Source organism: Chrysemys picta, chromosome 21 (assembly GCF_011386835.1).
Source record: "Chrysemys picta bellii isolate R12L10 chromosome 21, ASM1138683v2, whole genome shotgun sequence".
Lineage (NCBI taxonomy): Eukaryota > Metazoa > Chordata > Testudines > Emydidae > Chrysemys > Chrysemys picta.
The window spans coordinates 15,267,118-15,292,250 of NC_088811.1; the positions used below are offsets into that span (position 1 = coordinate 15,267,118).

Consider the following 25,133-nt stretch of genomic DNA (forward strand, 5'->3'; position numbering starts at 1 on the left):
GAAGATACCTTGGGAGTCTCAAACAGTACAGAGGAAGCCAAACTTAAATGTTAACAGTGATCATTGGGCCCAGGGTAGGAAGTTAAGATCACATACTCAACTCAGTCCTTGGCAGAACTTCTTTGGTTGTAAACGGGGAAGTTTGCAAAAGATAAAAGCTAAAGTATAACCTGTATGTAGAAACCAAATTTAGTTATTTCATACTTTGTCCCCTTCAGCATCACTAATTGGGGAAAATAAGATCACCTTTTGGAAATAGCCACTATTTTGAATTGCCTTTTGATTCTCTGCCTTTCCCCTTTCTCTTGCTCCTACCTCTTCCTTGTGGTGTCCCACTTTCTTCTGCATCTCCTTCCTTATAGCAATACCATTTCCCTCCATGTGTGTTTTGATCCCACCTGCTTTCCCCAGCCGTCTGCTGAAATGATACTTGGTATAATCAGGTTTTCCAGTTAATAACCCAGTAAAATGAATGGAGAGTATGTAGGTAAGGGGTTCTCATAGCACAGAACCAATGATTCAGGTTGTCTGTAAATTCCAGATGACAGACTGGTTAACCTTCCAGCGCAAGTTGAGTTTCTTTGCAACCATGATGCTTGGAAACTTTCTATTTAAATGAAAATTTATTCTACACATTCTGAATATGCCCTGTCATGTAAGTGCATAGGGCAGGCTGGGCTGGATATTTGATAGTCTTAAAGTGGGAGGGGAGGAGGAAGAGATTTAATGAAAGGTGCTTTTTTTGGTATAAAATACTAACCCAAAGATTAAATTATTCTGTATTTATTGAGTGTCTGTCCTGAGCGTGTTACATTTAGCATCTTGTACACCTCTACCCCGATATAACAGGACCCGATATAACACGAATTTGGATATAAAACGATAAAGCAGCGCTCCAGGGGGGCGGGGCTGTGCACTCCAGCAGATCAAAGCAAGTTCGATATAACGTGGTTTCACCTATAACGTGGTAAGAGTTTTTGGCTTCCGAGGACAGCGTCATATCGGGGTAGAGGTGTATTGTTAAAGGTACTACTAGTCTGAACTCTGCAGAAGACTCGTGCCTATTGGACTACTCCATTCCTAGTACATGTGGTGTTGAAGCATTTAAAGCTACAAATAACTCATACAGACAGCTTTGGAACACCACTTTCACAATATAAGCAGCTCCACAACATGGAATGTGCAGGCCAATGTGTTAAGTATGCCTGTAACCCTCTCTGAGAAAAGTAGTATAGCAGCTGTTACATATCAGAGGGGTAGCCGTGTTAGTCTGAATCTGTAAAAAGCAACAGAGGGTCCTGTGGCACCTTTAAGACTAACAGAAGTATTGGAGCATAAGCTTTCGTGGGTGAATGCCCACTTCATCAGACCACACTTGCGTCTGATGAAGTGGGCATTCACCCACGAAAGCTTATGCTCCAATACTTCTGTTAGTCTTAAAGGTGCCACAGGACCCTCTGTTGCTTTTTACAGCTGTTGCATAGTAGATGTAATAAATACTATAAAATGACTGCCCTGCTGGGTGACTGGGCCACACTTAAGAGTCTTGTTAATTGAACAAGAATAATACGTTGCCCTTAAATAACCCCTTCAGTGAGGTATCTCAGATCTTTTATAAACATTACTGTATTAAATCTCTCAACTTTCTTCTGGAGTAGAAAAGTGTCATTTTATTCCTAGGGAAACTGAGGCATAGGCAAGGAAACTTAAGTCACTTCGGAAGTCTGTGCCAAAAAAAGGGATAGCATCCAGTAAATGCGTCATTGCAATTGATTACCCATTGCAGCTTGCAGAATAACTCCTACCACAGTGCATCTAAGGAAGATGAAAAGATTGCAATTGTTATAAACACTGAAGATATTGTGATTATCTGTAGATGACACAAGCTTGGGTCAGACAATGCAACCTCACAGAAGTCCAGAAACGGTTTGATTTCAATCAGAAAGATGGGAAATGCTGACTAAAAGTTGAGCCTGCCTGCTCAATAATCCAGTTATCCAGGTAGAACTGCAAATAATCTCCAAAGAGTGGCTGACTGCCCATGTAGCTTTTCAGTGAAATGCTATCCTTAACACTTGACTACTGAATTTTTCTGCCTTTTCTCAGGATTTAAATTAGCTTCTTATTATTGCTTAATATTATAAACTTTTTTAATCCCCCTAAAAGGGCCTTAGGCACTAAAGTAAACCTCACAACATGATTGTGAGGTCATTATCTTATTTTACAGGTGGGTAAACTGACGGACACCAAAGAAACTGATTAAAGATGGCATTCCTTTGAGTTAAAAGTAGTTGATTGTGCTGCAATTGTCCCTGAAAGCTCTGCCATTTTTTAAATGTATTTTTATTTTTTTACAGTTAATAGTTCTATTCAGGTTCTTACACCATGTTCATTGCCATGGTATCTGAGCGCTAACTGAATGCTTTAGTGACATGACTAATATCTGTCATGTGTTGGTTTGTTCTTTCATCCTCTCTTTGGAGGGAAAAGGGTGTGCAGTGGAGCATCTTGTTTTGGTTAGGGTTTTATTTATATACTAATTGCTATGTATGTATTAGAGAAAGCAATGTCAAAGGAATGCACCTTGCACTTCAGAGTGGAAGGTGGTGTGGTTTGTGATGGCCCTTAATTCCTGGCAAAGTTCTTTTCCCTTCTCGGTCTGGCCCCAGATAAAGTTCTGTCTTCTGTACAGATGAGCTCTAGACCCTTATTGTAGAGCAGTGGTCACCAACCCATCGATTGTGATCGACTGGTCGATCTTGGGAACTCTCCCAGTCAATCACAATCTCCAGGGGTGTAGTGGGACTGCTGCTGAGGCAGGCTCCCTGCCTGCCGCGGCCCCACACCGCTCCCGGAAGCGGCCAGCATGTCCTCAGGGAAAGGGTCTCTGTGCGCTGCTCCTGCCTGCAAGCACCATCCCCGCAGTTCCCATTGGCTGGGAACGGGGAACTGTGGCCAATGGGAGCTTTGGGGATGGTGCCTGTAGAGAGGGGCATTGACCCATTCCGGGAGTGGTGTGGAGCTGGGGCAGGCAGGAAGCCTGCCTTAGCCTCGCTGCGCCGCTGCCTAGGAGCTGCCCGCGGTAAGTACCGCCTGGCAGGAGCCCTCACCCCAAGCCCCCTCCTGTACCCCAAGCCCATGCCCTGAGCCTCCTCCCAGAGCCTGCACCCCAACCCCCTGCCCCAGCCCCCCTCCCAGAGCCAGCACCCTGTACCCCCTCCTGCATCCCAAGCCCCTTCCTCAGCCCGGAGCCCCCTCCTGCACTCCAACACCCTCCCACAGCTTGCACCCGGAGCCCCCTCCTGCCCCTGGCTCAGCCCAAAGTCTCCGCCCGCACCCCTTCACGAACCCCTACCCCAGCCCGGTGAAAGTGAGTGGGGGTGGGGGGGAAGAGAGCAGGGGATGGAGTAGGTGGGGCCTTGGGGAAGGGGCAGGGTAGATGCTGGGTTGCCCTTACATTTAAAAAGTGATCTGGGGCATAAAAAGGTTGGGGACCACTGTTGTAGAGCGTTCCATTGAGCCAGAGGAGAAGGGTTTTTTTGACTATTGTATTCATCCCAGAGCTTTAGGCAGCCTTTTAGTTAAGGTTGTGCCCTTACGTGGCTACAGTTGTACTGCTGTGTTTGTGCTCTTGTTTTCTGGCAGAGGTAAGCCAGACTGCTAACCGTCTCCTGAACACAGAGAAATTGCCGTTACATCTGCTCTTATGCTGCTTTTGCGAGGGGAATCCAGGTGGCTACATAGCAACTATTTTGCAGTGGAACTGACTCAATCAGTTTTGCCTGTGTGAAGAATAGTAAAGAGACCTCTGCTGGTTTCCTACTGCACTTGCATTGCAGGGCTTTTTCCAGCCAAAAGCGATAGGAACAGAAGTGGATTGGAATTGGAGTCTGGGAAGAACGCCACTCTTCTCCCAATCATGTTTTCATCACTATTACTCATCTAAATGGGCAACAAAATGAACAGCGTGTTTCTAGATTCTTATCTCTAGGGGATGGGCACTTGGCCATAAAGCAAATCAGAAGATGGAATGTATTCAGCTGGCTAGTTTTAGGAGGTAGAGGGAGTATCGTTCCTGAAGACAAAGGCACTTTGGATCGTATTGTACATGTGTCTGAAATTGCTGTGTATTTCACTGAAGGGTTCATCTCAAGTTGCTCTCTGCCTGAATAACCATTGTAAAACTAATAGCTAATGGAGAAGAGGAGGAAGAGACAAAGTAGAACCAGATGGGCGTATGTACACAAATACATCATTTCACGTAGTTTGTGGCATGACACTTCTGATTTGTATCTCCTTTGTATGACCAACTCCTTAGAGTATTGGATTTGTCCAATTTTGGAAAAATGAAACAGTTTCTTCTAGAAAATGCTCACTTCTTCTTTTTTACTCCTGCGTTTACACACTTTCTCATACCTTGCAATTTTGAGCCCCCTGTCCCCTAGAAGTAGCTGAGTCTCCTAGCCTGAACCTTTATATATCCCATATCGCAGGACTTGACCAAGGCACATGACTGCTGAGATTAAATAATCTGCTTGCTTATGGGGAGAGGTGATATAGTGCCATTGAGAGCATGGCAATTTCATAACCTCTAAGTAATTTGTACTTGGTGCCCAGTAGAGCTTGTTGGATTTACCTCCTCCCCTGAATTTCTACAGGAAATTTATTTAAAAAGAAAAATTGAATCCATTTTGTGTTTAACTTGGCAAGCTACATAGATAAATCACCTAACTCAGGCCCCTACACCAAGCGGGCTTACAGCCGATCTTCTGTATCCTACAGTAGCAAGCAGCTGCCGACACTCAGATCTAAAATTTAAGGAAATATCCTATAAACCGGGGTCAGCAACCTTTCAGTAGTGGTGTCGAGTCTGCATTTATTCACTCTGATTTAAGGTTTCGCGTGCCAGTAACACATTTTAACGTTTTTAGAAGGTCTCTTTTTGTATAAGTCTATAATATATAACTAAACTATTGTATGTAAAGTAAATAACGTTTTTAAAATGTTTAAGAAGCTTCATTTAAAATCAAATTAAAATGCAGAGCCCCCCCCGGACCAGTGGCCAGGACCCAGGCAGTGTGAGTGCCACTGAAAATCAGCTCGCGTGCCGCCTTTGGCACATGTGCCATAGGTTGCCTACCCCTGCTATAAGCCATTTAAATTCATTGGGAAACATTCTCTGATATAATACTGCTATTTGAACCCTTGACTCAAGTGTCAAATATCAAAAGCTAATAGGTAATAATATAGCTAATGTATGGAAGTTGTGAGAGCTATTTAGCTATGTCAAACCACAGATTCTTCGAAGTAGGAAAATAGGAGTTTATTACAGCTGGGATTTTCAAAGCAGCTAGATTCCCAACTCCCTTGGGTTCCTTTAAAAATCCCAGCCTACTTTTTTACGTGCATCTTTCAAAACTTTTTGAATCCTATGGTTAATGGTTTGAAAGACATGTATGTCAGCTAACCTTTATTGACGTTTGAGCTAACTGTGTAAAATTCTAATACCTCTACAAATGGAAAAGCCAAGGTGATATCACATTCTATGGGCCACATATCACGATACTGCTAGAGCAAGTCATTCTTCTATTACTTTATTTGATTGCACTGCTGTTCTGTTATTCTTAAGGGCATGGAAAGCGTATACGGACACAACATGAACTTCATTATTTTCCAGTCAGTGCCGCAGCAGCAACGATACTTCCATTTACAATTTCATTTTCTATAGATATCAACATAAGGTTTTTTAAGACTTGCTAATATCTTCCCTTCTAATGATTATACTACAGTACTATCCTAGCATACTAAAACATTGCAATCTTGGTTTAAAACCACTTTATGAATTTAATGTAGGTGAACCTAACTCCCCATCCCACATATTTATATATATTTTATATGACAACCAAGACGTCTGATTTTTAACCTGTATAATCTCCTGTTACAAATGTGCCTGTCATGTTTGTGTTGTTTTTTTTTATAAGCCATTTGTTTGATAAATGTTTTAAATTTATCCTGTCTGGGATACTTTCAGAAGATTACATGTATTATCAGTTTACATAGTGATTTCATGCCAGCATGAAATTGCATATTTATATTTTAACATTAATGTTCATTTAAGTGTATACATAAGGGAGAAGAAACAATAGCAGAATCTGAAAAAAACAAACACACCCTTCAGATCTCTCCAAGCAACCAAAATCTAGTCTATCTTAATTATATATGTGACATCAAACAGTATTTACATCTAAATGTTATGCTTTTGTCTGTTTCTTAAACAAATTCTAGAACTCCCTTTTTTCCCCAGGTGAAATGCAAGATACACCAGTTGTGTTTGTTTAATAGTGGCTCTAGAAAGTATTTTGATAGTTAGCCATCAGACTGAATATGGCACACTCTAGCATGACAAATAGCTATTCTAAACAGTGTACTGGGGAGATGGAATTGGTGTACTGAGGAAACTACTCGAGTGGGCAGATAGTATTCTAAATTTGGCAAAGCCTGCAGCAGAGGGAAGGTTGATAGTGCTGGTGTCGCTAGTGTTGCTGCTTTATGGCTAGAGACCAGGGGGAAAGAACTTGCTCGCTTATTTGAGCTGAGGCTGACACCAGCTTTGTGCTGCAAAATGTCATTACATCTTCCCTGCGGTATATCAAAAATTCTTTGCCGTGTTCTATTCAGATGATGATTTGTTCCTTTCTCCAGATAAAGCACAGGGTGGCAGCTGGGATTATGGATCCATTTAAAAGCTACCTGTGTAGCAGATATATTTTGTTTTTGTTTTTTTTATTAGCCAGCATACTAATGTTTGGCAGGCTGCCTGGAAAATATTCTAAACTCAACCCAGAGCACGAGCCTCTGAAAAATAAGTCCTAGTTCATGGAGAGATTATTCTCTTAGCAGCTCTCTGGTTTCCATTCCATTATAAATATTTACCTTTATTCATCAGTTCTCAACAATCTCTTCACTGGTCTTTGTTGGCAAGAAACTAACACTGGGAATGTATGTATTTAAATTTAGTAGACCATACTAGTGGCTGGATAATGAAGTCTGAAATTATGCGGGGGAGGGAGGGGAATAGGGTAGAAAAAAATCCTAAATGCAACTTTTTGGGGGCGGGTTCAGAATAAATAAATAGATTTTAGAAAACAATTTGGGCTTTTTTTTTTTAAACAGTGTGGAGGTGGGATATTAAGTGGTAAAGTTTAAAAGTCTGTCCACATCGCACAATCTCTAATTAATAGAGAAACCAGCCCTTTTTAATCTTAATGTTTGCCCCCCTCCTCTTCTTTAATTATTAGGTCCCAAGCCTCTGTGAAGATCTCCTGTCTTCTGTTGACCAGCCATTGAAGATTGCTCGAGATAAGGTGGTGGGAAAGGACTATCTATTGTGTGACTACAACAGAGATGGAGACTCATATAGGTGAGCTCATATCCCAAGAATGCAGCTGATCTCATGGAAGGATCACAGTGCAAATCATTACTAAAAGACAGCGTTCCTTTCCCTTCTTCCTCTTGTTTTTGAGCAAAGCTGAGCTGAGATTGACCTCAATTTGCTAATGAAGAGCTTGATTCTGCCACCTTTGTTAGACAATACCTTAGTATATAAGTAGCCCCAACAGAACCAGTGGAATCATGTAAGGTGTTGTCCAACACAAGTAAGAGAGTCAGAATCAACCCCTAACATCTCCTGCCTATTTACTCTGCACTAGAAGACACTGAGGCTTGGTCTACACTACCCCCCCTAATTCGAACTAAGGTACGCAACTTCAGCTACGTGAATAACGTAGCTGAAGTTCGAAGTACCTTATTTCGAATTAGTTGAAACTTACCTTGGTCCACACTCGGCAGGCAGGCTCCCCCGTCGACTCCGCGGTACTCCTCTCGGCGAGCTGGAGTACCGCAGTCGACGGCGAGCACTTCCGGGTTCGACTTATCGCGTCCAGACTAGACGCGATAAGTCGAACCCAGAAGTTCGATTTCCAGCCGTCGAACTTGCCGGTAAGTGTAGCCAAGGCCTGAGTTAATCTTCCAAGAACCTGGCAATATTGCCATTAGTCTGATATCTTTCGGGGGGGAGTGGGAAAGCCACTACAAACTGTGGTAGGAATGAGACACATTTTAGCACAGATGATGCACTAAGTTGATTGCTCCTGAGTCACTGGAATCTAGACTGTGGCCTTAGTTGATTCACTGAAGTTCGGGGGGCTGGTCACATGTTCAAGTATCTTGCTAAATTGGGGTGGATGCGAAGGGGATTCCTCTGGGCTCTGTACTTTTAATCATCCAGTTGTATTTTAGAGGATTAACACCAGAACTGGCCATCTAAAGGGACACTATTTATGCTGTCTGTACGTGATATATTGTGGTTTCCAGGGTGGGAAATCTCTGGAGTAGAGGACAGTGGGAGAAATTGATGATGGCACTCAAAACAAAATCTTCTATTTGTACAGCTCTAGGTGAGCCTCCATACTAGAAAGGAAACTTTGACTGGCATTTTCAAAGGGGACAAATGTGATTTGGGCACCTAACATTAATAGCTCACTTGGAAAATCCCACCCTAAGTTTTTAGTAGAGGCATACTGCTAAAAATATCTCTTCCCCATGGCTAATGTGCATTGTGGACTAACTACTTAGATATTCATAATATGCAGAAGAGGGATTTCTATGAATGATTGTGCAGAAAGCTGTCTTGTTTAGGAGGGTTTGTGATTATGACTTATACCCAGTTCTGTGAACCAATACTGATCCAGGTTCTCCCCTCATTCATTTCAGTTTTTTGATCTTTTTACAATTGTTCTTTAAATTTTGGTTTAATGCTTTCAGATGAAGATCCTCTACTCTAAATTTCAACCAAGAGTAAATGATGTCAGCACTACAAACGGGTGACTGGAGGGTCACAGTAGAAATATTTGCAGAGCCTTAAATTGAAATTGATTCCTTTTATCCAATACCTACTTCCTTCTAATGGTTGTAATAATGGCGTAGTCCCAAAGATTTCATTTTTGTGAATGTTAAATTGCCTACTGTTTACTCCTCTCTTACATGGGAGTGCTAAACTACTATGTAATGGCCATCATTAATCTTTCTTTCCCAGGTTAGCAAAACAAAGCCCTCTTACCTCTGTCACTGAGTATGTATATATTCTGGGTTGTGATTAGAAAGGTTCCATTCCAAGGTTCTGGCTTCCATTGTTACTTTAAAGTAACAGCTCACATTCTTTAGTGGTGACAACTGAAAATGTTTTGCAGTAGTTCAGGCATGCCTTGCTTAAAAAGTAACATGGCGTGGTGGCTTCCACTTACTTGCTTAGAATGGTCCAAGAATTCCATTCCAAGATGAACTTTCAGAAAACAGCTCTTTTTTTTTTTTTTTTTTTTTGGTGGGGGGAGCGTTACCTTTCCCAAGAATGGACAGTATATCTAGTAGTGGTAAGAGACTTTGAAACACAGGTTTTCTTCCAGATTTGAGATTGACCTACTTTGAATAAATTAATTTCTGTTTCTGTTTATTCACTCATAAAAAGGTTATGGGATTATAAAAGGATTAAAAAGAATTATAATCAGAGCCATATCTGGGGTACGGCAAATCAGGGCGTCCCGGCGGGCCAGTGTGATTGGCTGGAGCGGTCGGTCCCGGAAGTGACGGATTAGTCAGTTCTACTCCGGGCCCTGCGCCCCACTACGGACAGCCCTGATTATAATACTAGATCTTTCAAAAGCACTTCAAGAGCCATGAAAGATGTGACATTCATGCAAAGTATTGTCCTTACTACAGATGATGGACATGGAGAAAATATTGAGGTCCTTTCATTCTGGGGGCTGAGGGGTGGAAGTGGGGTTGGGAAACTGCTAATGAGATGCAAAGTTGTGAAAGTAGCCTTGTCTGAATTGCAGAGGCTGCCTAAGTTGTAGTGAATTCTTTAGATGTTCTGTATGACAGGGAGCCAAGAAAGAAAGACCCTTCTAAGGTGAAGTGTTCATTGGAGTTCTATGAGATATTGCTCCAACAGAGATGATTTGCTCATGCCCACAAAGAGGGTCTAGAAACTTTTGAAAAACTCCAGGATGTTAACTGGTTTCTGTATCCAAGTTGGTCAGTACCCAGAGTATGTTTGCATTTCCTTTGCCCAACAGATACTGACTTCAGACAGCTTCCTTAGGGTATGGGCAGGGGGAGAACTAAAATCCATGAGAGGAGGTTAGAGAAGCATTTCATTTCTAGATTGCTGACTGGAAGTGGTTACATTCTGCCTGTTCGGCCTAAGTGAAGCAAGCCTGTAGTCTCTCCTCGCTTCCAGGAGATGTTCATATCAGTTCAGGGCAACTGCACCTGTATTCCCCCTTTGTGGTGCACCAAGGACACCCACTCTAGACTCACAGATCCTCAACTGTCTCCTCTCTTGGGCAGAGACCTGTGTATGTCTTCCTCCTGACCAGGGCTTTTCCAGACTGTTTTATTCCCAGTAAGTCGGGCTTCCCAAACAGGCCATTATCTGCACTTTGCTTTCTCTTAGAAGGCTATAAACAATGTGACTGTCAGTAATTATAAGTTACCACACAACAATAAGCAAGCACATTTCTTCTTAAGGTAAAGGCATTACAAAGAAAACCTATAAAAACAATAAGTTCCTATACACATGCCAAAAACTTACGAGAGGTCATCAGTCAATCTTATGGGGTCTCAGTAGCCCAGAGTCCTTCCAACCGTTCCCAGGAAGGATTGCTCGTGGCCCCCCACTCATCCTTGGATAGAAGGTTCTGTCCATTTGCTGGATCAGAAAAAAGGCCTTGAGTCAGTTTAAACTTCAGCTGTTTATCCGAAAGTCCTTTTTGTCTGTTGGTCTCTGGAGAATCCACTTTGAACTAATATATGTGAGCCGGTGGTGGTACATCTGTGGAGATGTTACAACCTAAGTGAATTTGCTTAATCACCTCCCACTGTTCTTAGCATCTGGAGGAGCTGTGGTCAACCTCCCCAAGGAATTACATGCAATCTCTGGCCCACAATGGTGTATAAAATTAGTATAGTAAAATCTCCCAAAGATGTTGCAGGAAATTGCTACATCTGTCATATGCCACATTGGCATCTTCTCTGGCAGCCTCAAAGTAAAAGGGGATTAGATCATGGAGACTGCATTTCCCTATTCCCTCCAAGAGGTCCTTCCGCATCAGAGCTGATGCATTTTGGCAGGGCATATGGAAAGCTGGCAATGCTGCTTGTGCTGCATCTGTGCCATGGGTAGAGAACTTCAGTCTTCAAGATGCAGCCAAGCCTCTTTCACTAGCCCTAAAATTAAAGGGGCACAGTTCACTTGAAAATGAAACTTGTGTGACAATATTGTACCTGCTCCAATTACTTGAAAGACCTGAGATTTTGGTAACTGAAAGGCAATAGAGAAAAGCATTTTTCTCCCTATTGTTTTATGTGTGTTTACTTTGTGCATTTGGCAGTCCTTTCTGCAAGGTGAGCTTCATTATTTTCTCTGTATAATTACTCAGCTTCTCTCCCTTGCTGAAAAGATCCCTTTATAAATAAAGTGGAGTAGACAAGGAATTAAAATTTTATAAATGGATTTTTAGAAAAAACTTGAGACTTTAAAAAGTAATTTTAACTAATCAATATTCTACGCGAATAAAATTTTAATAAAATATGAAGAGGGAAATTAGAGTCTCTTCTCTTTTTGGTGGTGATAGGATTAGTGATTGTCTTTTTGTTTTGCTTATACTATTGTGCGTCAACTCTGGTAGCAGCTGCACATTCACATAGTCTTGTAGGCACTGATTTGCGTTCTCCTGCAATGACACAGGTGTCTGGGGGGATATCAACTGGCAGTGCAATCCAGAGCGTGAAGGCAGAGCTTTTTTGATATAAAACTTCAAGGTCTCTGACTTTCTCCACACACTTCCATCCTAAGTATGTTTGATCGTTTTCTTAAATGGAATCCTTATGGGGAGGCTGGTGCCAACAGCACAGTTTGAAACCTGTTAGCTGAAACAAAAAGCATTCTCTCTTAAGGAAATTGGAAGCCTGATTTTTGAAATCTAAGTGCTTTTGTCCATCTGTCTTTCTTCAAATAGCCTCCATTTAAGCTTTTAGAAGTGTTCTGAGTGCTCTTCCACCAAAAACATTTTGGGTAGGGTTATGAATTTTTTTAGATAAAATTACTGCTGGCTCCAGCTGTAATGGGTTGAAAATGCCACGATCTACTAGCCAGAAAAAATGTAAGTTATAGGTTTCCCTTAAAATTCCATTCCTGCAGTCTGCAAAAGAAATCTAATACTTGCAATTAAATCATACCCACCTGAAGGAAAACTGGAACACTTGCACAGAGATTACCTGTTTCAGAGGCAAAATGAAGAGGATGTTGAAAGGCAGAACATTAATTGTGTTCTGTCTTTTAAAATTTAAATGAAGCAGAGATGCATGCTGCTTTTCCTTGCTCGTATTTATTTGTGACGTGTGTAAATCTTAGCTTATCTTTGTGTAGTCCTTTTATTTTTTTTCTTCTGGGAAGGTGAGTGAAATGAATAACTTCCACTGCTTCTTAGTGATGGTTACTGTTTTGCAAGGGGCTTTGGTCACACACAAATTCTCATTGGGCTGTGTGTGGCATAGGCGTCTGAAAAGGTGAAGCCTCTTTTGAAGAGTGGGACCTTAATATCTATGAAGAATAAACGGAATACATCTCTATCCCAATATAACGCTGTCCTTGGGAGCCAAAAAATCTTACCGCGTTATAGGTGAAACCTCGTTCTATTGAACTTGCTTTGATCCGCCGGAGCACGCAGCCCCGCCTCCCCAGAGCGCTGTTTTAACCGCGTTATATCCAAATTTTTGTTATATTGGGTCGCGTTATAGCGGGGTAGAGGTGTATTTAGGAATCAGGAAGGAAATGGCCATGAAATAGCTAATCCATTGTGTACAAGATTTCATGTTACAGTCTAACATCTCGAGAAAGAAGGTACAATCGATCTATAATAGATTAGGGTGCTTTTCCGCTCTAGGGCTATATTTTATAATCAAGTATAAAGGTAAATGCAGGACAGTCCTCATTCTGTGGAATGTGTTGATCCAGTTTAGTCCTTAAGGCTGAGAGTCTAAGTGAACAATGTTGCATAGAAATTCCAGGTGCCAAAAAACTTGTTTTGCATCAGAGATCTACAAATGTAGGATAAACACTTTTGCTGTCATTGAAAATGTTATCATTTTGATACCCACAAATATCTTTGGTGTTACCCAACAAACAACAGCTGGGATGAAATGCGTTGGGGAGTTTGTTTTGTAGGAATGGCAGTCTTCAATCGTGACCCAGAAATGTGGAATACAGTGGGTTATTCTGACACAGTGAGGCTAGGTGATTTACAATTTGGACAGTTAGTTCTGATCATATTTATATATAGACCTTATGAATGATAGCAAGTCAGCCTCTCATATTTCTGTGCTGATGCCTTTTCTTCCTGTTCGTTCCTATTTTTACATAGTCTGTCTCTCTTGTCCATAGGCTTATGTAACATTTGGAAATAAAATGCTTTAGGACTTCTTGTGTATTGGCACTACTTCTGTTTCTTGGATGAGATGAAAGAGCTGGCACGGGCCTTAGTCAAATTTTTAATTGAGTTTATATAAAATTGTGTTGTTGCAATTGATTGAAGGGGATAAAGAAGTTGAAACATCCATTCAGAGTTATAATCCCTTTATGGGCAAAGGTTTTGAAACATTTTCTTTTAATGGATGACATTGAACAAATCCTGTAGTAGGCATGGGAGTAAACAATTCTTTAGATTTAGGAGCTTTCTGACCCTCGGCTCTGCAAGAGGAGAGTTAAATTCAGATTATTTTTAGCGGAATTGGGTAACGCGTGTTTTAGGCAGGTTAAAGAACTCCATCTAACTGGAGGAATTGTATCTTGTTCAATCATTTGCCATGCTAATACTTGCTGTAGGTTAGAATTGAAGTCACACTGTTCCCATATCACAACATAATTTGGTTAAAAGGGAGCAGGTAACAAAAGCCCACCTGTAAGTATGAAAAAGGTGACCTTAAAAGAGGGTTAGATGTTTGGGAGGGTGGAGGGGAACATGGAAAATGAATAACGGGTCATAGGAGCAACAAGAGAGAAGTCAGTGGGGGAATCTGCTCAACATCATGGATATCTATGCACAAGTGCTGGGTGTATGGGGAATAAACAGAAAGAACTGGAAGTATTAGTACATAAACTATATTATGACTTAATTGGCATCACAGAGACTTGGTGGGATAAGTCTCATGGCTGGAATATTGGTATAATGGGGTCTAGCTTGTTCAGGAATGACAGGCAGGGTAAAGGGAGGAGGTGTTGTGTTTTTACATCAAAAATATATACATTTGTTCTGAGGTTCAGAAGGAGATGGGAGGCAGACGAGTTGAGTCTCTCTCTAAGTAAGGATAAATGGGGTAAGAAATAGGGATGATGTCTATAGTAGACCGCTACCATCACAACCAAATCAGAAGTGGAGGTGGATGAGGCATTTCTAGAATAAATAACAGAAATATCCAAAACACAAGACCTGGTAATAATGGGGGACTTAACTTTTCTAACAGCTGTCTGGGTAGTTAATAATATGTCAAAACACAAATTTTCCAATAAGTTCTTGAAATGTATTAGGGACAACTTTTTTGGAGTAAGTAACCAGGGAGACAGCATTTTAGACTTGACTCTGACCAACAGGGAGGGCCTGGGAAGTAATTGTCCCACTCTACTCAACATGGGTGAGGCCTCAACTGGAGTAGTGTGTCCAGTTCTGGCCACCAAACTTTGAGAGATATAGACAAATTGGAGAGAGTCCAGGGGAGAGCAACAAAAATGATAAAAGGTTTAGAAAACCTGACTGATAAGGATTTAAAAAACTAGGCATGTTTAGTCTTGAGAAAAGACTACTGAGTAGGGGGATCTGATAAGGGTTGTTATAGAGGATGGTGATCAGATGTTCTCCATGTCGGATGAAGATAGGGCAAGAAGCAGTGAGCTTAATTTGCAGCAAGGCAGATCTTAGATTAAGTATTGGGGAAAGACTTTCTAACTCTAATGGTAGTTAAACTCCGGAATAGGCTTCCAAGGGAGGGTGTGGAATCCCCGTCAATAGAGGTTTTAAAAAAACAGGTTGGACAAACACTTGCCAAGGATGGTTTAGGTTTCTTGGTTCTGACACAGCACAGAGTGCTAGACTTGATGGCTTCTCAAGGTCCCTTCCAGCCCTAAATTTCTATTATTCTATGCTGCATAGCTTCGATTTGGGTGGACAAGACCCCTTACTTCCTTGGATAATTATAACTTACTAAGGTTAATCCTAGGTTGGTTGTTTCGCCATGAAAACTGTTTGATAACTTGATCCAGGAATTTTTATAATGGGGAAGGTTTGTAAATAGCAGTCTTGCTGATATGTTCATTTTAACTAAATGAATATTGTCCCATAATGAAGGCTGGAGACGCTGGTTGTTTATCAGGTCAGTCTGAATTTTGTTGAGTAGTGGTGGAGTGTTTAAAGATATTGTTTAGATTTACTGATATTACCCCTAGACATAAAAAGTCTATAGGTGCCCCTCATAACTGAAAATATTTTATTAGTGTCTGTTTTTGTAAGGGTGCAGTTTTCAGTTAATTTTAAGACCACCCAGCTTCCCAAAAGAAAGGAGTTCGATCTCTTCAAGGTGGAGAGGTTGAGTATGTTAGCAAGTTGTCCAGCAAAAGTAAAACTTCACGTTTCCAATTTTGACTCCTGCAATAGATTAGGTGATGGAAATGGGGATGGCCATGAGTTCAGAGGCCAGTGTTTATAATAGGGGATAGGCAGCCTTGTGTGTTTCCTCTTGCCAGCTTAAAGGGCTCTGACAATATGGTTGCAGTTGGCATTTGATAAAATAGATTGATTCATGCATAAAATTTGGATCCCAAACTGAGCACTTCTAAGATTATAAAGAAAAAGACCAAGGAAATGCTGTCATGTGCCATCTGAAGCAAGAGTTGGAATGGGTGCATCACTTCTGTGCCATTGTATATTGTTGCTACATTAAAGCTAGATTAATCAGTATGTTTAATAAATGTTGGGAATACGGAAGTCAAAATGCTGGGAGACACCATAGTAAGAACATTCTATATGTGAATGAAGGAGATGGTATGTTAAGTACATAGTTCCAGGTTTTGTAGCCTGAAGATTAGATGGTTGGGTTTTTGTTTGGAATAACTGTACATTTTGTGTAAATAGTTGGTGTGGTAAGGAAACTTCTTATAAAGACTGAAGGAGTAGCCATCAGAACCAGCTTGGATAGGTTAATTGCATATTAGATTTTGTTCAGAGCACAGTTGTCCTTTACACTTTGATACTTTCTGCTGATTTAAGGAATGTTTCACTTCTGTTGGAACTTTTGGATGTCAGAACTATTCTTCTCTTCAGAGGTATATAGCAGACAAACTCAGAAATGCTATCTTGTTTAGTAGTTGTACCCAGTATATTTGAGTTGTTAGCAAAGTGTCTTAAGAATGCCCACCTATTTCTTTGGATGCCTTTGATAATTCTTTGTAAATAAAGACCCATCAGTTATCCCAGATCAAATCAAATAACCCAGTAATAACTTAAGAAAAATTGATCAACCTCCCCACAAAGTCACCACCAGAGACCCATTTCACTAACCTTCCTTGATTGAGTCTATAAATATGTTGGGTTTCAGATTATAAGTCAGCCAGCATTTTACCATGTTCACTTCTGCAATAGCTGCTTTCCACATGTTCTTAGGGCTCTGAGGACCTAATTCTCACAGCTGGTCCTAGTAAAACATTTGTCCACCTCACAGGTGATCACCTGACCTCTTTTTTTTTTTACCCAGTAAACAATTGACTTGGAAGCTGGAATATTTGATCCAGTATGTTAAGAAGGGCAAAATAACTATTGATGGGAAAAGGTGGTGTTCAGTGTCCCTGTTAAGTAATGCATAATTGATTATTGGAGAGGAGGGGGCTGCAAGGGCACTTCTGGTCAACACAGGTTTCCTGCTCACTGGTTCCCTTTCACCTGGAGGAGTAGCAAAATGTCATCTGGAATTGCAGAAACACAACTTAGTTTTCAGGACTTATGTGCTTAAAAAAAGATGGGGGGGGGGGGAGGGCAGCATTTAGGAACAGAAGCTGCAACTATGAACATAAATAGCACATATGTTGTATGAATGCTGCAGACTGTATGGGATATTTGCAGTTTGCACAGGGTGCAGGTTCTATTTTATTCATTCCTCAGAGGGTGCGTGATAGAGGCTGATGTCCTGTCTGCAGCTCTCTGATGCTGTCTGGTTGAGATTTTAGATCTATATTTGTACTGTCTTATGTGTATATTTGTACTGTTTCACTTATGAATGCCGCAAAGCCTGCACTTTTGGGGGTGGGGAACCCTTGTTTTGTGTGTGAATCTTTCTGACTTGACAGAATTCTCTGTTAAACAAGTAATAGTCTTGTAACATTCACTAAACCAATTGAGTTTTCTTTTTTTAAAATGGGAAATTGCTGCCTGAAAAGTCTTCCTGTGGCTGGATGTGACGCAATGACTTGACTCTTCCTAGTGTCTCACCTGTTGAGCCAAATCCAGCAGAGAGGAGTAGGAGGGGAATGAAATGTGGTGGAAGCAAGGCCAGACGGAAACAGACTATTCTTTGTGCTGTGCGTTAAATAGATGTCAAGCTAGACACCTCTTAGAGAAATTAATAACAAATGGCGGTTACCGAAGGAAAAGGCCCTGGCGTATGGACTACATTAAACCTGATGTGTATTAGCAGACTGGAGCATTTTAAAAAGCACCTATGCAAAGGCTAGGGATACCTTTTTAAACTAGCAATGATTATATGCAGGTTGGTTGTTCACAGGGGAAATGCAAAGGAGAATGTGGGCTTATAAAATGGGAATTCTAAAATTCTCAGAGGCAGGCACAAAGCTCCATCAACCCTTTAATACCAAGCATTTCACTGAGAGCACGCAATCTCTGCCACCTGGAGAAATTCATTAAAAAACCTGCAGTTTTACAAATCCTGTTAAGTCTTGCATACTGTTTAAATGTTTTCCTGATGGTTGCACAAAAGTAGTAGTGTGTTTTATAAAACCAGTTAGTGGAAGAGAACTTGAATCTTATTTGTAGGCTATACGGTATTGGCTCAAATCCTGACAAATCTCGTGGTGTACAAAAACTCCCAAATAAACTGCCCAGTCTAACTGGATACAAAATCTTTCAAGTAAGCAGTTTTAATGGCTAAAGATTCAGTGGCTTCCACCATTAAGGACTCTCTCCCCCTCCCCCCCCCCCAATTCCAAAGAGCCATTACTGAAAATTACTCATACTTGGGGGGGAGGGGAAACCAAGCACCAAACATGACTGCACCTACACTGGTAACACAAAGATAAGAGGTGATCCATAGGGAAAGTTAGAAGCTATAAACAAGTTTTAGGAATCTGAGTCCCCTTGCCATTAATGTTCAGAAATGGCTGTTTATGATCCAGTTTTGACAGATTAATAGTTCTTGTTGCAAGTTCAAACATCTGTGGTTTGAGCCTACACTTCTCAAAGCCTTTCAGAGTTGCCTTGATTGTCTAAGTTTCTTTTTTTTTCCCCCCTTGCCTCCCCACAGATCACCATGGAGTAACAAATACGATCCTCCTCTAGAAGACGGTGCCATGCCATCCGCTCGCCTGCGCAAGCTGGAGGTGGAAGCCAACAATGCCTTTGACCAGTACAGAGACTTGTAGGTCAATTCTACCATGTAGAACCCTCTGCTTTCTTTGCTTCCGTCATTCACATATCTTGAGTCTAGGAAACACATTCACTAGCAGCCTTTGAGAGTGGCTTGCAGTGTGTATTGGAGTAGAAGGGCACACAAAGGCTTATTGACTGTTGATAGACTTTATCCATTTGTAACATTAGTAGAGTAAGGAGTGATCAAACAAGTCAACTGATACTGAAGCCAAGCTCTGAAGGGGATACAGGGGCAGAATTCTTTCCTGGCACACCTGCATTTCTTTTTCTAACTGCAGTCCTGCCCTGGAATGACCTGTGTTCTTATTTGTCTTGACCAATTCAGTCTTAAGCCATCTGTTCTTCCTCTTTCTCCCAGCCCTCCAAAACTGAGTCCTCTGAAAGAAAACAATCTCAACAGTAGAGAGTAAATTTTAAAGAGACTTGAAGTGATTTGTACATCCTCTTGTAAACAATATTTGCAGGCGTACTGAAATATATTCAGTTGTGTGGTTTATTTTAACTTCGCTGTTAGTGCAAGGACCATTCAGTAAGATTTGTATCAGAGGGGTAGCCGTGTTAGTCTGGATCTGTAAAAAGCGACAAAGAGTCCTGTGGCACCTTATAGACTAACAGACGTATTGGAGCATATGCTTTCATGGGTGAATTACCCACAAAAGCTTATGCTCCATACCCACGAAAGCTTATGCTCCAATACGTCTGTTAGTCTATAAGGTGCCACAGGACTCTTTGTCGCTTTTTTCAGTAAGACTTGTATCTTTCCAAACAGTCAGGTGCTATTTTTTCACACCAGTAGAGACAGAATTCCATTAAAAACTTTGAAACCAAGTAGAATGCCCTGTTTTCTGGACTCCAGCAGGCTAGACTGGCTAATTCTCCATTACTTTCCATTCCACGTGCCTGGAAAGTGGGAATTAACAGATCATATGTAGAAAAACTATTGTCGGGGGACAGTTTAGCACTAGTAAATTGACAGTCTCTCTCTCCGCTTTTAGTGGCAACATTTCTAAATCCTTACTGAATAACTTTTTTGAAAGCTGAGGCTGGACTGGGTTTTAACTCCTCTTTCATCATAGGGCTTGATTTATTATCAGTTTTAGCAAGGGGTTTGTATAGTCCTTGGTCTCTTAGTCACTGCTGGGATGTAAATAGTAATTCTATTAATTTCACAGTTCACACATATATAGTAGACTGAAATATAAATGCTGTATTATTGAAGATTTCTAACTACTATAAAAAGCATGTGAGGAAATCTCAATGGCTTATGCATGTGTTACTAGAAGCTAGTGATTAAAAACACAGCCTTAGATGTAGTTACTTACCATGGTTAATACTTGGACTACTCAGGCACTAACAAATGCAGGCAAAAAGTAAAGATTTTTAGTTCTTGACCACTTCCTTTCTTTTGTTCATCTGACCTGCTATAAATGTTTATCTGGCAAGATATTACATCTTGGTGCTTTTTTAAAAGGGTAACCTTCTGTAGAATACCACGGAGATTCTTAAATGTGTGTTTTGACTTCATGTTTTGTAATACTTTTATAATACACACACACACCCACACCCACACCCCTATATCAAAAGAATGTTAAAGTTGCAAAGTTAAGCGCTCAAAAGTTAGGAAATGCATGGTCAACCTTAATTCTGGCAACTTAAATTCAGTCCTCTTGTGCGTTATGATACAATCTTTAATTACGTGATCACAAACTATTTTCTTCTCCCTGTGTCCTTATCTGATCTCCGTTGCCCCTTCCCCACATTGGCTCTCAGTCTGGTTTCCCCTTACTTTTTGCCCAGCCAGTCCTAGTCTACATCCCTGTCTCCTAAACTCCTGGTCCTAGTCTACTCCCTCTATTGCTGCCCCACCTTGGTCAAATTCTTGTCCTCTCTGCATTCCAGTCTGCCTGGGTGGCAGCAGGGGAAGCATTGAGAGCACACTCATTGCTCTCATTTCTATTACCCAGCCACCAAAGCGGCCCTCAGGAGTTGAGAGCAACAGTTGCAGTGAAAATCCTGCTCTCAGCCCCTACAGCAATCTTGGAGGATATCTTCAGAGAATTTAGCTGCCCAAACCCCTTAACAAGTCTCTGCTGAGCATGTGCAAACTGAACATTTTCTGAGGCTTCTTATCTGTGCAAGTTGGGGTCTTTTTCCTTAGGAATAACAAAGGGCACATCCCTGACATACTGGCAAAGCCCTTCCAAATTTCAAGCCCCTCCTCTAAAGCATTGTAGTGTTAGTTTCTCAAACAAAATGGTTGCAAACATTTTTTAAATGTGGATAAAGCCATGTATTTTTCCCTAATTTTGTTCTTGGAAATGGCTAAACCATTCCCCCCCCGCCCCCCGAAACTTAAAATAAACAATATCTGCCGGAGACAAACCACTTTACATGTGAAACTTCAGCCAGAAAGGTTAGTTTGGTACATCATTAGCAAGTGAAAATAGGGTCTTATAATGGGAAGTACTGGGAAGCCTTAACTGTAGACATTGCTACCTGTACTTCCTGTAATACACTATGTAGGCCAAGCCTGTACTCCGTTAAAATGCAAGATCATAAGAGTCTGCACTTCTTATGCTGTATCTGGTACCAATGTGCGTACAGTGCTGTTTAGGCAAGTGGGACCTATCGAGCTCTCTATTCATCGAGAGGACTCCGAGAGCATAACTGGAGTAATTTGTGATACCAAAGTCTTCGAATTAATTTTCTGTTGGAATGACATTGCACAGAAAATGTATCTCTGCCCCCTGTAGTTTGTTTGAAGGGAGGAGAATGTTTTTAGTTATTGTAAACATAGATTATCAAGTCTAAATAGCTCTCGTTATTGGATGCTTGCGATTATCCCCATTGATTCACCTAATCATTTTAGTTAGCGAGTTCCATTGCATATTGCAGTGCTGCTGATTAAATGCAGTGATACCCAATCATATTCACACTCTGAAAATAATATAACACAGCTGTTACATTTTGACTAGCTAGTACTGGATTTAAGTATACGTCAGTGTGTTATGCCCATCATTCATATGGGGAAACTGAGGGAGTATTCAGTGTGCTCATGAAATTGGGAATAGCTAACCACATTTCTCTTCTTGTATATTTAATAAAAAAAAAATTCAAGAATTTTACTGCTTGAGTTGGTGAAGGTACTTCAGCCATGCATCCCAGTAGCCAAGATTAAAATTGTAACTGCATGTCTAGTTTTATTACTACATTTAACTTGATGTTAACAGTCACAACTTGCTTTCATATTGTTGAAAACAGATGCTGTTAATTACTTACGGCAATATTTAAGGACTCTAGCAATCCACTGAGAATAGAATCCCCATCTTTTTCCAGCAAAGAGAAGTCTCTAATCACTGACCAGGTCCTAAAGAGATGAAAATGAATTGGTCTGTGGAACTAAGGTGGTCCTAATTGTACCCGTCTCATCAGATGGATTTACTACCTTTCAAAACAAGTTTAATCTGCAGGAAGCAACACAGATTTCTTTAATATTTAGGTGAACCATGCTGCAACAGGTTTGGAGTGTAGTACATAATACAGAAGTAAAAAAACTGATTAACTCTGAATGCAATTTCCTTTTATCTTTCAGTTTGGCAGGCCAACTTTTAGAGAGGCTACGTTATTAAAGGGGATGTGTGAGGCATTCCTTACGCAGACTTCTTTCTTATGTCATCAGTCAGAAATGACTGAGACACTACACATTGACATGCAGAGCAGTCAGACTAAATAAGAGTGGCTATGAGGGCAGGACTCTTTTTGGAACTTCATGATCATCTCAGAAGTGCACTGAAGGAAGAAAAGTATGGCTTCTATTTTCCTGAATTATCCTAAAATTCCTTTATGCTTAGGGAGAATTTTCAAACAGGGACCGGGAAACATGACGATTGTAAATGTTCATTATGCCTGAAATTGGAATTTTTTTTTAATTTTAATTTTTTAATTTTATTTTTTTAGCTGAAGCAGGCATGGCGAGATGTGAACAGCATAGGTAGTTTCTTACAGTAGTCCTTGAGTCTGAATTTTCCTTAAACACACAGCTGGGTTTGAATGTTGGCAATCCATGATTGCTCTGACTTTTAAAAAATGCATAACTAAAAATTAATAATTCTGATCGGTGTTCACGGATCCTGGATCGTGGAAGATTGACTGGAGCTTTTTAAAAAACAGCCTCTTGTCTTTCTTCAGTTGCATATGACTTTAGCAGCTGATGTGAACAATACATACTACTGGAAAACTGGGGATTTCAAGCTTTCAGATAGAATAAATATTGCTTCTGACTCTAGCAGTTACCACTGTAACAGCTGCTGAAATCGTGGGAATTTAAGTGTGGGGAGAGCTGAAAGAGGAAAGCAATATGATAGTTGCAATGATGCAGTTCTGATGGCCTGCTATAGCTGGGGGAAAAAATGCTGCACGTCCATGAGAAAACCAGAAGTAGCTCTGATTCTTGAAGTGCCTGACTAAAGGTGTCACTGGTCCCTCTGGTTTGGCAGTGCTTTTTTGTGGCACTGATCAAGGCCTGAATGGTGCAGCAATTCCAAAACACTGAACCAGTGTGGTTATAAATTCCCAGTAAAAGCCAGACACCTCCCAGCGCTGTAAAATGTCTCAAACCAGGTTTGGAATTATTGCGTGTGAACCTAGAAAACTGAGTAGGCTGCTGACTATCTTAGTGCGGGCTTATATTGAAGTGACACAGCCTCTCTTGGGGGGAGGGGGGCGGAATTCATGCTCTAAAGGAACCACGTCTTAGTAACCCTTTTCACTTCGCAGGAAATATACAAATATGCTTCTGAATGATACTCTAGAAACTCATTTTCACCACTTCAGAATGTCAGTCACATTGAACAGATAGGTTCTTCGTTGAAGTGATACAACTTTTAGCCACGCTTTGTGTGGCAAACTTAAAGCCACACCTCTGAAGGCACCTTGCCGCTGCTTGCATTGTTATGCCTGTCTTCTGCATTGCAGATGAAGGAGAAGGGAACCCCAGAACTTCCTTGATGACAGTAGTGCCTCTGGGGTTGTTAGAGCAGATGCTGAGTGTATTGCAACAGTCATTCAACAGGCTAAGTGTAAACATCTCCCTCTTCCTCCAGTTTAGAGGATATTTTATATACAATACTTGAAAGTGAAGCCTGAAACAGTTGTGCTGTTATGTTTATGCCAGAGGGGTAACAGACATATTACCAACAGCTAATATAAAATTTAAACAGCAAGTATAATTTCTGCTGTTTTAAAAAAAAAAAAATAGAGAGAAGAATTTTAATGAGAACTCCAGGCTCTAGTATATATTCCCCAGGCAGTTAAATGTCTTCCATAGGGAGGGTTCATCTTGGGGTTTGCGCAAGCACTTTGGGGCTTTGTTGCTTTATCTTAACTCCAGCACTTTCCTTTGGTGATTAGTTGTCGGTACCTCTTGCTCACTGTTCTCAAGGTAACAGAAGTTGTTTGGTCATTGGTCAGAGCCCCCAATGACAGTAAGATGCTGCAATGCACTTCATCATGGCAACAGAGATCAATTGTGTAGATAACTTAAAACAGCAAAACAATTTATATTGCAAATCCCACCAGAGATGCTGCTAGCATATCAGGAAGCAGAGGTTAGAACAGGGATCGGCAGCCTTTGGCACGCGGCCCTCCAAGGCAAGCACCCTGGTGGACCGGGCCGGTTTGTTTACCTGCCACGTCCACAGGTTCGGCTGATCGTGGCTCCCACTGGCTGCGGTTCACCGCTCTAGGCCAATGGTGTCTGCGGGAAGTGGCGCGGGCCGAGGGATGTGCTGGCCGCCACTTCCCGCAGCCCTCATTGGCCTGGAGCGGCAAACCGCGGCTAGTGAGAGCCACGATTGGCTGAAGCTGCAGACGCAGCAGGTAAACAAACCGGCCCGGCCAGCCAGGGTGCTTACCCTGGCGAGCCACGTGTCAAACGTTGCCGATCCCTGGGTTAGAAGAATCTTGTAGAGCTATCTCTCTGATGTGAAATGATTATTTTAAAATTGGGAACCATATTGTCTTCTCTTAGGGCTTTCTGAATTTGAATTCTAAATTAGATCTGTCATCTTTAAATAATCTGACTTTGACGTTGTCTCATTAGTAAGCAGTTGTCCGGAATTACTGCTGTCAGACAATGTAATAGGCTTGACTACAGACCAGTCAGTCTGGGAGATTGCAGGCAAGAATAATAGGTTGGATAAAAGCAAAGCTCTTCTCGACCAGGCCCAAAGTAATGCTAAGCCCTTGGTTCTCAGAGTTCATTCCATATGGCAAATGCTTCATTTTCTGGTTTTAAAAGATTTTGGACTGATTATTCCAATGTGATTTCTTGGGGTGGAAGAGAAATATATCCATCTCTTGAAGAATTGA

General features: G+C 41.2%; 1 protein-coding gene across 4 annotated transcripts in view; it reads left to right on the plus strand.

Annotated features, from left to right (window-relative positions):
• CAPZB (capping actin protein of muscle Z-line subunit beta) overlaps positions 1-25,133 on the plus strand; it is a 111,459-nt gene that overhangs the window by 51,904 nt on the left and 34,422 nt on the right. For 2 of the 4 annotated variants that reach the window (XM_005292969.5, XM_005292968.4), the window contains exons 3-4: positions 7,299-7,420; positions 18,640-18,753. In XM_005292969.5, the coding sequence (XP_005293026.1) occupies positions 7,299-7,420; positions 18,640-18,753 (236 nt within the window). The remainder of the gene's footprint in view (positions 1-7,298; positions 7,421-18,639; positions 18,754-25,133) is intronic. The other 2 variants (XM_008167319.3, XM_065575129.1) reach the window with 1 other exon arrangement.